Source organism: Pipistrellus kuhlii, unplaced genomic scaffold (genome assembly GCF_014108245.1).
Source record: "Pipistrellus kuhlii isolate mPipKuh1 unplaced genomic scaffold, mPipKuh1.p scaffold_m20_p_10, whole genome shotgun sequence".
NCBI lineage: Eukaryota > Metazoa > Chordata > Mammalia > Chiroptera > Vespertilionidae > Pipistrellus > Pipistrellus kuhlii.
The window spans coordinates 236,244-249,637 of NW_023425405.1; the positions used below are offsets into that span (position 1 = coordinate 236,244).

A 13,394-nucleotide genomic window follows, 5' to 3' on the forward strand; every position below is an offset into this window, starting at 1 on the left:
GGGAGCAAGTGGGGAACGAGGCGGAGGCGGGAGGGGGAGGGAGGGAGAAGAGCAGAGACCTGTACCGCAGATGCAGCCCTACGGGTCTTGAAAGAGGGGAGAATCAGGTTGCCATCTGTATTTCCTGCAGCCAGAGGAGCAAAGAGATACACTGAACGTTCCTGCCTGAGTGGTTGGCACTAAACCCAGCGACCGGGGCAGAAACGAAGCACAGAGATGCCCTTGTCTGGTGGCCCCCATTGTCAGGCAGAACAAGCCAGAAAGCCTGGCCAGCTCCCTTCACCCTTCCAGAGGCAGCAGTGGCCCTAGAAGAAGCTACAGCCGTGAGCACTGGGCTATAAAACACAATATCTGCAAACCCTAGGACTGGAGTGACAGAAGGATTTTCCCCCCTAAATGGCAGGTACATGCTGCAGTTAATCCTAGTGATGGGTGGAGGAGATACAGAGGGGAAGCAGCGGAGGTCTGGCAATTACTGTTACTGGGAGTAACAGTAACCACAGTGCAGCAGCTGACCTCTCCCAGCTTACCACACCTCACCCTTGTGATTTCACAGGCTTGTAACACCTGAGTCCTCCACATTCCCACAGGGGTGGTGCCTTGAGACCAAGGTGACCTGCTTACAGAAGAGACTAGGGGATACCGGACATTTTCAACCATTCTGCAGAGATCCCAGAAGCCAGAGCTGCACAAGAGAAACAAAGAAACTTGTGCTTCAGTGCCACCTTCTGGAAAACAAGACTTCTTATTAACCTACTTGAGAAGGGACACTAAAAAAAATAAAAAATAAAAAAAAAGAAAGAAAGAAAAAAGAAAGCAGATCTCATTCTTGTAGATGCCTAAATAAGAAGGAATCTATGACTCTATGACATACCATGAACAGCCAAGGTAATGAGGCAACTCAGAAAGAAAATGCAAATCTCTAGAAAATAATGTGTGATTTAAATGACAGAAAAGTTAAGGTTGCAGTTCTGGAAAAACCCTCAATGAAATACAAGAAAACACAGGCAGTTTAATGAACTCAGAAATAAAATCAACAAACAAAAGCAGTACTTTACTAAAGACATTGAAACTTAAAAAAAGAAATAGAAATTTGATAAATAGTGATGAACTAGCAGGCTCAGGAAATAATGCTGACCAATTGGAGAAAAGAATTAGTGATAATGAAGAAAGAAATCTTTAAAAATTGAAGATAGTGATGGTGCAGATGGAAGAGAGAGACTGGAGAGGATGTGAAAGAATTCTATGAGAACTGTCTGACTCGATCAAAGAGCCGTATTAAAACAATAGGTGTACCCGAAAGAGCACAGAAGGAGAAGGGAGCAGAGGTCCTCTTCATACAGAGTTGATGAGAATTTCCCAAACCTATGGACAAAGCTAGATGCTCGAATCCAAGAAGCAAACAGAATGCCTAATTATCTCAATCCAGAAAGGCCTTCTCCAAGGCACATTGTATTAAAATTGTCAAAAATTAACAACATGGATGGAGATGGAGAGCATTATGCTAAATGAAATAAACCAGGCAGAGAAAGATAAATATCACATAATCTCACTCATTTGTTGATTATAATGAACAACATAAACTGATGAACAAAAACAGATCAGAAACAAGGGAAACATTGATCAGAACGTCGAACCTCAGGGAAGGTAGGAGACGGTGAGGGTAGGGGAAGAGATCAACCAAAGGACTTATATGCATGCATATAAGCCTAATCTATGGACACAGACAACAGGGGGGCAGGGGTGTGAATTGGGGGTGGAGGGTAATGGGGGAATAAGGACACATATGTAATACCTTAATCAATAAAGAAATAAAAAAAATCATTAATAACAAAGAAAGAATCCTCAAGGCAACCAGGGAAAAGAAGAGAGTAAGCTCTAGGAAATCTCATTAGACTATCATCGGATTTCTCAGCAGCTGCCCTACAAACTAGGAGAGATTAGAATCAAATACTCAAACTATTAAAGGGGGAAATTATCAGTCAAGAACATTATATTCAGCAAAGTTATTCTTTAAATATAAAGGAGAAATAAAAACTTTTCCAGACACACAGCAGCCCAGGGAATTTGCCACCTTAAAACCTCCATTACAGGAAATACTGAAACAAATTATACAAAACTACAAGCAAGATTACAAACAGACAGAAACAGGGTATTGCAGCTCATTTTTAGGACAAGGTATACATTTAAATATAACTACAGTTAAAGAAAGTAAAAATACTAAATTAGACAGAGGAAAAGACAGTATCGACTGCAATTTGGAAATTAACTCACAGCATAAATAAGGAAAATTTCTGACAAGAAAAAATATAAAAGGGGAAGGGTAAAGGTCTGAATTTGCAAACATCTCTGGAGGAAAGATACATTCAGAATAAAAACGACTACTGTATATATGAAACTTTCTTTTGTATAAACTTAACAATGACCACACACACACAAAAGTCTAAAATTAAAACACATAACTTAAAAAAAGGGGAAACAGAAAAAAATTGTAGAATACCACCAAACTGAGACAACAGATGGAAAAACAAGGATAAAAACACAATGGGCTCTAGCCAGTTTCGCTCAATTGAGCAGTGTTTTTCAACCTTTTTTGGGCAAAGGCACACTTGTTTCATGAAAAAAATCATGAGGCACACCACCATTAGAAAATGTTAAAAAAATTTAACTCTGTGCCTATATTGACTATATATAAAGTAATTCTCTTGAATAGGAATCAAATAAACACAAAGAAAGTATTTTATAATTACTTTATTATGTAATATTAAGTAAACAAAATAGTGAAAAATTATAAAATTCTTGTCTTGTCTGCACCTACGGCACACCAGGCAACATCTCGCGGCACACTAGTGTGCCGCGGAACAGCGGTTGAAAAACGCTGGATTAGAGCATCGTCCTGTAGACTAAAGAGCCCTGAGTTCAGTTTTAGTCAAGGGCACATGCTTGAGTTGCAGGCTCGATCCCCAGTAGGGGGCATGCAAGAGACAGCCAATCAATGATTCTTTCTCCTCATTGAGGTTTCTACCATATCTCTCTTTCCCTCTCCCTTCCTCTCTGAAATCAATGAAAATATATTGTATTTTAGAAAAAGAAACAGTGGAGGCACCTACAATTATGGGGGAAAGGACAACAGGAGGTGGGCCAGCTGGGGGAATTTGGCTATGGGAGTGCACTGACCACCAGGGAGCAGCTCCTGCATTGATCATCTGCCCCCTGGTGGTCAGTGTGCATCATAGCAACCAGAAGACCAGTCTTTCAGTAATTTTGGTCATTTGGTTGCTTAGGCTTTTATGTTACTTTTTAGGTTACTTCCGTTGGCAGAGGATAGAATTATATTGTTCACTGCTTCAGTTGGTAGGGAGTAGAATTATAAATATGGAGATCTCATCTTTAAATACAAAAAGTTATTCTGAGAATTATTCTGACATATTTATCCAGGATACCATAGGAAACAGTCACAGCATTGATTGCTATATAGTTGACTGGTGCTTGGTTAAATGTACTTTTTGTGCTTTATAGTTCACAAATGGAATGGAAAACCTTGTCTTATGGATGCACGTATCTGTTGGTGGCCCAGGGCAGTTCGTGGCCTCCTCTTCTGCTTCTCAGCAGTCTTCTAGGATTAGTGTCTCTCAAACCCCATCTCTCACTTCACCAGTCATAAGGGATAGCTTGTGAGGTTTAACATGTATAAAAGCCTAAGTGGAAAAAAAAAAAAAAAAAAAAAAAAAAAAAAGCCTAAGTGACTGGCTGACTGGCAAGTAGCTATGACACTCCCTGACCACTAGGGGATAGACACTCAATACAGGAGTGGAAACCACAGGCATGGAAATATGGAGCAGACTGATGAATCTCAGAGGGAGGGGAGAGGGCAGGAAGAGATTAACCAAAGATCTTATATGCACACTAGAGGTATGGATTCATGCACCGGTGGGGTCCCTCAGCTGAACTGTGGGGATCGGACCAAAACCAACTCTCCAGCATCCCTCTAGGGGTCCGGATGGTGGGAGGGCACAGGCCAGGCCGAGCGACCCCCTAGGCCTCTAGTTTAATAACCAGGACACACATTTTCTAGCACTTGCATCAATAGTGAAACTGGTTACAGAGCTAGAACCCTTTGATGCAAGAATTGCTGAAAACATGTCTTGTTTCTTCTACAACAGCAGCTCTGAATAGAACAAAACAAAGGCCTTGAAGAAACTGAGTAATAATTCTGAGATTCATCTAAATAACTTAATGAATGACTTAAATCTAGGCATTTTATAAATTGAGATGTCATTTTCCTATGATAAAAAGCTGAGATTTTAAGTGCAGAGTTAAATGAATTCTGACAAAGTATAAGCCCATGCAATTATTACTCCAGTCAAGATATAGCACATTTTATTACCCCAGAAAGTTCCCTGGGGCTCCTTTCCTCTTAGTCCTTTGTCCCCACAGTGACATAGTGACTGTTAGCAGACCTCTCTTCAGATTACCTGTAAGCAAGTTCCCACATTTCGTTTTTGTAGAGGGAGTGGAAGGAAGGAAGGAGAGGGGGGGAGAGAGAGAGAGAGATTGGTCCTTTCAGTGAACTGAAGAAAATGTGTATATAGATGTGTGTGTGTATGTGTATGAGTACGTGCGTGCGTGCGTTAGTGTGTATATGTGTATACTGTGGTTGCCACATTTATCACAGTAGAGCATTGAGTGAATGATAGAAAAACAACCAAAGATGCAGTTGAAAGGTAAAAATTTTCTTAATGACCATGGATATGGAAATGAGGAAATATAAACATAGAAATAGTGCTGGAGAGAATACAACATGCTCCGAAACATGTTTAACTTCCCAATGCCCAGCCTCCCCTCATGCTCATGCACATGATGGAATCACCCAGAGGAGAGAACGGCTGTTCACTGTAAGAAGCTCTGACACAATTAATGGGCTAGGGAGTGGGTGGGAGGAATCTCACTCTCCCACACACCTCTCTCTCTGGAGGCTCCGAAGACATTCCCGCCCACTCAGTGAGGTGCAAAACAAGCTCAGTGTGTTCTGCAGTGTCTTCTGTGAGTCTGGGTTAAGCAAAGGTTGGTGAGTGTCTTCCATGGCCCAGATTTCTCTCTTTGTTTCAATGAAAGTGTAGATCATAACCACACTTTACACTTAATTACAAAACAGTTTGGGCCGAGTGTTTGGCTCGGTGGATAGAGCGTCGGCCTGCGGACTCAAGGGTCCCAAGTTCGATTCCAGTCAAGGACATGTACCTTGGTTGTGGGCACATCCCCAGTGGGGGGGGTGCAGGAGGCAGCTGATCGATGTTTCTCTCTCATCAATGTTTCTAACTATCTCTCTCCCTTCCTCTCTGTAAAAAAGTCAATAAAATATATTTTAAAAAACCCACAAAAACAGTTTGGGTTTGTTATGAAATTCCTGGCTTAGGTATGAAAAAGCCATTCGAGCAAAAATTTTAAATAGCTTTCTTTTAGAATTAAAAATATTATAAATATTAAAGTTTTATTTTCCCTCTAACCCAGATAATTTAAAAAGTCATCTGTTTTTTTTTTTTCTTTCCAATTCTTTGAAATAAAGTCTAGTTCCAGCTTCTTTCCTTTAATCTCGAGAACCCCCTTTCTTCTTTTTGTGTCTTAGAATTTTATGCTACATCATTCTGATATTTCCCTGATCTCATCTTGCCTTTGAGGCAGGTGGATAGAATCTTGCTTTCTTAGATTGTTAATCCTGTTGTAATTTTAGAATTGGCACTACCTACCGCCGGGGTGTTTAAAGGTGTGGTGGTTCCTGAATTGGTTTTGGGGTCTGTGTGTCCTTCTGTGCTGGGCAAACACAGATTTATACTCTGGGATCCATGGCTGTACACAATTGATGACGACTGCCTTCCTCTTCCGTTTTTGTCGTCACAGGGAGAGTCTTGCATGAGGAACATATTGAGCTCTTGATGGAGGAGTTTGCATTCCTGAAAAAGGAAGTGGCGGGGAAAGACCTGCTGAAAGGATCTCTTCACTTCACAGGTCGGTTTTAGGTGGGATCACGGGTCACGTGGGCCTGTTGGGGCCAGATGCCAGATGGTTATTTCCTAGCTCTCAGGATGAGCTTTGGTTTATTTTACTAAAGACTCTGACTGAGGGCCAGTTTAATTCATTACGCACCTACAAACAATAAAAGTATCTAATTTTTCTTTTTGTTTTCAAATGAGACTGAATTGCTTGATGTGCTTAGGTAAAAAGTGTATTAGAGTTGAAACCGGTTTGGCTCAGTGGATAGAGCATCAGCCTGCGGACTGAAAGGTCCCAGGTTCGATTCCAGTCAAGTGCATGTACCTTGGTTGCGGGCCCATCCCCAGTGGGGGGTTGTGCAAGAGGCAGCTGGTTGATGATTCTTTCTCATCGATGTTTCTAACTCTCTGTCCCTCTCCCTTCCTCTCTGTAAAAAAAAAAAAAAAAAAAAAAAAAAAAAAAAAAAAAAAAAAAAAAAATCAATAAAATATATATATATTTTAAAAAGTGTATTAGAAATTATAAGCATTGTTAGGCCACTGTCCCAGTCTACTAAGCAGAGTTATGCCTCATGAAATCTTAACAAGCCGGACATTATTTTCTCACAGGAAGCTGAAAGTGAAACCTATCTTTTCAAAAAGGGATGGAGGGAAAGGTTCTTGGGGAGGAGAAAGTCTCTTTGTGGAGCAAATAGAACATGCTAGCCTCCCTTTCCTCCCACAAGTTACAGGGACATCGACTGTGGCCACATTTGGATCTGATGTATATTTAGCTACGTACTCTGTCTTGGTGATTCTTTGGGCACATCCATGAGTAGCAGGAGCCTCCTGGAGCCGCCTCCTCTTGCCGTCGCCTTTGGACGGACACCTTGTCTTTCCAACCCTTACTTGGGCTCCCTGTCTGGCCACCTTCCCTGGGAGCTTTCATGAAAGAAATACAGTGAAACCCTGACGTAGCCTGGCAATGCTTTCCCTCTCCCTTCTCCCCCCACCCCCCATTTTTTCAATTGGCAAAAATGTGTGCGTGGACCTGACTCAAACAAACCAGTCAGAAAAATACAGATCCAATAAGATCTCACTTATGTGGAGTCTAATGATTGGTTAGGTAGTGATTTTTAAACTTTTTGTTTGTTTATTTGTTTCTATTAAAAATTTTTTTTAAAATATTTTATTGGCTTTTTACAGAGAGGAAGGGAGAGGGATAGAGAGTTAGAAACATCAATGAGGGAGAAATATGGATCAGCTGCCTCCTGCACACCCCCACTGGGGATGTGCCCGCAACCAAGTTACATGCCCTTGACTGGAATCGAACCTGGGACCTTTCAGTTCGCAGGCTGACGCTCTATCCACTGAGCCAAACCGGTGTCAGCAGTTTCTATTAAAAATTTTAATGTAGGTATTATTGCAGGTGTCGTCCTTCCCCACCCCTTTTGTCCACTTCTACACCCACCTCCCCATCCCTTGTGCTTCATCAAACTATTGTCTGGGTCCGTGAGAGATTTTATATATATATGTTCTTTAGTTAATCCCTTCATCTTCTTTAGACAGTCACTCCCACCCACACCCCATCAGATGTCAGCCGGTATGTTCCGTGTGTCCAAGCTTCTGATCCCATTGTGTTCCTTGGTTAATTTTGTTCCTTAGATTCCACATATTAGAGAGATCTTATAGCATTTGTCTTTCTTTGGCTTATTTGGCTTAGCATAATAATCTCCAGGTCCACCTATGCTGTCCCAAAGGATGACAGTTCCTCCTTTTATATAGCCACATTGTGTAAATGTACCACAGCTTTTTTATCCACTCATCTACTGATGGGCACTTAGGCTGTTTCTAGATCTTAACTATTGTAAACAACGCTGTTGTAAACACGGGGATGCATATATTCTGACTGGTGTTTTAGGATTCTTAGCATATATACCCAGAAGTGGGGTCACTGGGTCAACAGACAATTCCATTTTTAATTTTTGAGGAAACTCCATACTGTTCTCCACAGTGACTGCACCAGTCTGCATTCCCACCAGCAGGGTGCAAGGACTCCCTTTTCTCCACATCCTCACCAGCACTTGTTTGTTTGTTTGTTTGTTTGTTTCTTTCTCTCTTTCTTTCTTTCTTTCTCTTTCTTTCTTTCTTTCTTTCTTTCTTTCTTTCTTTCTTTCTTTTTTTTTTTTAAATCAATCTTTATTGTTCATATTATTACAAAGGTTCCTCATTTCTTCCCCCCTCCACCAGGTTCCCACCCCACCCTCCGCCCCCTCCCCACCCCCCATTGTCCTCATCCATAGGTACACAGTTTATGTTCAGTCTCTTTCCGCACCCACCAATCCCCCTTTCCCGAGAACTGTCAGTCCACTCCCCTCCAGTATCTCCAACTCTACTACAATCAACAGCTAATATTGTTCATCAGATTTTTCAATCTCCTTTTTTGTTGTTGTTGTTGTTGTCTTTTCTTTTTTAATTAATAAACTTTTACACTTCTAAGAATAAATTTTAAAATCTAATAATTTTAAACCTTGTTTTATCTAGCACTTGTTTCTTAATTTATTGATGGTAGCCATTCTGACAGGTGTGAGGTGGTACTTCGTTTTAGTTTTTATTTTGCATCTCTCTGATGATTACTGACTTAGAGCATTTTTTTTTTTCACGTCTATTGGCCATGTGTATGTCCTCTTTGGGGAAGCGTCTATTCAGGTCCTTTGCCCATTTTTTAATTGGATTGTTTGTCTCCCTGATGTTGAATTGTATACGTTCTTTATATATTTTGGAAATTAACCCCTTATTGGATGTATCCTTCATAAATATATTCTCACATATAGTGGGTTTCCTTTTCATTGTGTCAATGGTTTCTCTTGCTGTGCAGCTTTTTAACTTGTTGTGTTCCCATTTGTTTATCTTTTCCTGAGTTGAGTTTATTCCTAGGTACTTTATTTTTATTGTTGTAATAGTAAAGAGAGTTGTTTTCTTAGTTTCTCTTTCTGATAGTTCATTATTGGTGTATAAAAATGCCATTGATTTCTGAATGTTACTTTTGTATTCTGCAATTTTGTCGAATTTATTAGCTCTAGAAGGTTTGGGTGGAGTCTTTAGGATTTTATATATTCAAAATCATGTTTTCTGCAAATATCAGCTTTACTTGCTCCTTTCCCACTTGGATGTCTTTTATTTATTCTTCTTGTCTGTTCGCTATGGCTAGGACTTCCATAATTATGTCGAATAAGTATCATGAAGGTGGACATCCCTGTCTTTTTCCTGATCTTAAGGGAAATACTTTTTGCCCATTGAGTATAATGTTGGCTATAGATTTTTCACATATTATCTTTATTATGATGAGGTATGACCCCTCTATTCCCACTTTGCTGAGAGTTTTTATCATATGTGGGGATTAGATTTTATTGAATGCTTTTCTGTATCTAATGATATCATGTGATTTTTATATTTTATTTTATTTATATGACATATCACATTTATTGATTTGTGGATATAGTACTAATCTTGAATCCCCAAAATAAATCTCACTTGATAATGGTGTATTATTTTTTAGTGTAGTGCTGGATCTGATGTGCTAATATTTTTTGAGGATTTTTGCATCAATGTTCATCAGGGATATTGGCCTATAGTTTTCTTTTTTCTGTAGTGTCTTAATCTGGTTTTGGTATTAGGATAATGTTGGCCTCATAAAATGATCTTGGAAGTCTCCCCTCCTCTTGGATTTTTGGAATAGTTTGAGGAGGATTGCTGTTAGTTCTTCTTTGAATGTTTGGTAAAATTCGCCCTTGGAGCCGTTTGGTCCAGGGCTTTGGTCTCCCAGAAGTTTATTGGCTAGTCCTTAGATCCCATTAATTGTTATTGTTCTATTCAGGTGTTCAGCTTCTTCATGACACAGTTTTGGAAGACTGTGTGTTCCTAGGAATTTGTTCATTTTGCCCAGCTTTTCTTTTTTTCTTGACATATTGTTATTGGTAATATTTTTATACAATCATTTGGGTTTCTGTGATGTCTGTAATTACCTCTCCATTTTATTTTTGATTATATTTATTTGGTTCTGATCTCTTTGTTTCTTGATGAATCTGGTTAAAGATTCATTAGTCTTTTATATCCTTTCAAATAACCAGCTCTTGGTTTCATTGATCTTTTATATTGTTGTTGTTGTTGTTTTAGTTTCTATACCATTTATTTCTTTTCTGACCTTTATTATTTCCTTTCTTCTACTTGCTCTGGACTGTTCCTGGGGTGTTTTTCCCCTGCAATTCTTTCAGATGTAGGACTAGATTGTTTACTAGAGATTTTGCTTACTTGCTGAGGTAGGCCTGTAATTCTATGAACTTCCCTCTCAGGACTGCTTTCGCTGTGCCCCATAGATATTTGGGTGGTTGTGTGTTCATTTTTATTTGAGTCTAGGTGATTTTTTTATTTGTTCCTTGATCTTATTGGCACTCTATTAATTAATAACATGCTATTTAACCTACATGTATTTCAATATTTTTGAGCTTTTTTTTTTATTTATTATGCTTGAATTCTATTTCAATGCTATTGTGGTTGGAGAAGATGCTTGATTTAATTACAATCTTCTTAAATTTATTGAGGCTTCTTTTTTTAAAATATATTTTACTGATTTTGTACAGAGAGAAAGGGAGAGAGATAGCGAGTTAGAAACATCGACGAGAGAGAGTCATCGATCAGCTGCCTCTTGCACACCCCCCACTGGAGATGTGCCGGCAACCAAGGTACATGCCCTTGACCAGAATCGAACCCGGGACCCTTCAGTCCCCAAGCCGATGCTCTATCCTAGGGGTGTCGAACTCAATCAGAGAAGGGGCCAAAATCTAAAATCCAGCCTAAATCGCGGGCCGAATGGTTTACTGAACAGTCATAAACTGTCATTGTGATGGAAACGCAGCGGAGTGCAGTGATGACAGTGCGGTGCGGGCCACATTGCAAGGCCTAGCGGGACGGATTTGGCCCGTGGGCCTTGTGTTTGACACATGTGCTCTATCCATTAAGCCAAACCGGTCTCGGCTATTGAGGCTTCTTTTGTGTCCTTAAGTGTGATCTGTCTTTGAGAACGTTCCATATGCACTTGAGAATATTCTGCTCATTTGGGATGAAATGTTTTGTAGGTATTTAAATCCTGATCTAGTGTGTTTTTTAAGGTCGCTGTTTTCTTATTGATATTTCTATGGAAGATCTATCCGTTGATGACAGTGTGTTTAAAATCTCCTACTATGATTGTATTGCAGTTGATCTCTTCCTTAAAGTCCACCAAAAGCCCTAGCCAGTTTGGCTTAATGGATAGAGTGTTGGCCTGAGAACTTTAGGATCCCAAGTTTGATTCTGGTCAAGGATACATGCTGGGGTTGTGGGCTCAATCCCCAGTAGGAGGTGTGCAAGAGGCAGCCGATCAATGATTCTCTGAGTCATCATTGATGTTTCTATCTCTCTCTCCCTCTATCTTCCTCTCTGAAATTAATAAAAAAACATATTTTAAAAAATTTTTAATCTACCAAAAATTATTTTAAACTTAGGTGCATATATTGGGTGTATATATGTTAATAAGAATTATAGTCTCTTGTTAGATTGAACCTTTTATTATTATTATTATTATTATTATTATTATTATTAGTGTTTGTTTCAACCACTTATACTCTTTTACTCAGACTTCTGCCAACCGTCATAGAAACTATTTATTTAACATGCACAATGACAGTGTATAAACCTGTACACAATAAAACTCACGCAGTATGGTAAGAATCATGGAATTCCAGAGCTAGAAGTTGATATAGTCAAACAAATCAAGAGAGGAACAGAAGAGTATTTATTGAGCTCCTTATGAGAACATTATGTTATTTATTAAATCCCCTGACAAGGGAAGTGGACACTGTTAGCCCTGACTTGGAGCTCTTTCACTCCAGCCACCCTGAACATTTCCATTTCTTACCATGCGGTTGCAGGCCACGCTGCTCAATGATCTTTTTATTATTATGTAGTGACCTTTGTTTCTTTTATGGTCTTTGTTTTATACTCAATTTTGTCAGATATAAAAGACAAAACAGAAAAAAAAAATCAGTCGGACTAGGAAAAAAGACAAAGTAATTAAACAGAAGGAGAGATTAAAGGAACTTTGGGACAACATGAAATGTAACAACATCAACATTATATGGTTACCAGAAGTAAAGATAGCGAGCAAGGGAGAGAACCTCTTTGAGGAATTCATGAGAAAACTGCCCTTGCCTGGTGAAGGAAAATGTCAAACAAGTTCAGGAAGAACGGAGAGTCCCCAAGATAAACACAAGGAGACCACACCAAGACACATCATAATAAAAATGGCCAAAATTAAACACAGAGAATCTTAAATGCAGTAAGAGAGAAACAGTCAGTTCCCATAAAGCTGTCGGCTGATCTCTCCACAGAAACATGCCAGGCCAGAAGGGCTTGGCATGAAGTACACTAAGTAATAAAAAGCAAGAACCTGCAACAAGACTGCTCTATCCAGCATGGCTATCATTTAAAATAGAAGGTCAATAAAGAGCTGCAAAAGAAGATGAAAGGCGTTCATTAGCATCAAACCAGCAATACAAGAAATGCTAAAGGGGCTATTTTAAGACATAGAGAAAGAGGAACATAGCCTTTTAAAAAATGGCAATAAATAAGTACCTATCATTAGTAGCTGTAAATGCAAATGGATGAAATGCTCTAATCGAAAGACAGTGTGACAGAAAGGATAACAATACATGACTCATTCACTGAGTGGCCAGATTATTATGATCTCTGAATGCATAATAATCTGGCCACTCAGTGTGTGTGTGTTAGAGGCCCGGTGCATGAATTCATGCATGGGTGAGATCCAGCCAGCCTGGCCAGGGGGAGGGGACATGGGCAGTTGGCCAGCCTGCCTGCTGGTCGAACTCCTGGTTGAGGGGACAATTTGCATATTAGCCTTTTATTGTACAAGATATACACTGACTGGCCAGATTATTATGCATTCAGAGATCATAATAATCTGATCACTCAGTGTATATGCTGTGTACAAGAGACTCACCTCAGAACAAAAGATACACACAGGTTGAAAGTGATGGGAAAAAAATAAGTCAATGAGAACAGGAAAAAAGACTACTGATGTAGTAATACTTATTGCTCCATGTTCCTTCACCAAGCTAGGGTAGTTTTCTGTCCTTAATTCTTCAAATAGGTTTTCTCTCTTGCTCACTTTCTTTACTCCTGGTACCCTTATTACAAGCATACTTAAACACTGTTGGGGGTGATGCATTACAGAGAGAATTGCTCTTTTCTGTAAAATAGTACTTGACACAACACCGTTTGTAAGCAGCATTCTTAGAAATGTTCTAGCTATGAGTAGTTATATACTTCATCATGCATTAAAGAATCAGATTACTTATATTCACTTAGGCT

The 13,394-nt window shown here is 39.5% G+C and overlaps 1 protein-coding gene across 2 annotated transcripts in view; it reads left to right on the forward strand.

Moving 5' to 3' along the window:
• Window positions 1–13,394, forward strand: part of BLVRA (biliverdin reductase A) — a 52,225-nt gene that overhangs the window by 27,405 nt on the left and 11,426 nt on the right. For both annotated transcript variants that reach the window (XM_036424567.2, XM_036424610.2), the window contains one exon: window positions 5,899–6,006. In XM_036424567.2, coding sequence (XP_036280460.1) covers window positions 5,899–6,006 — 108 coding nt within the window. The remainder of the gene's footprint in view (window positions 1–5,898; window positions 6,007–13,394) is intronic.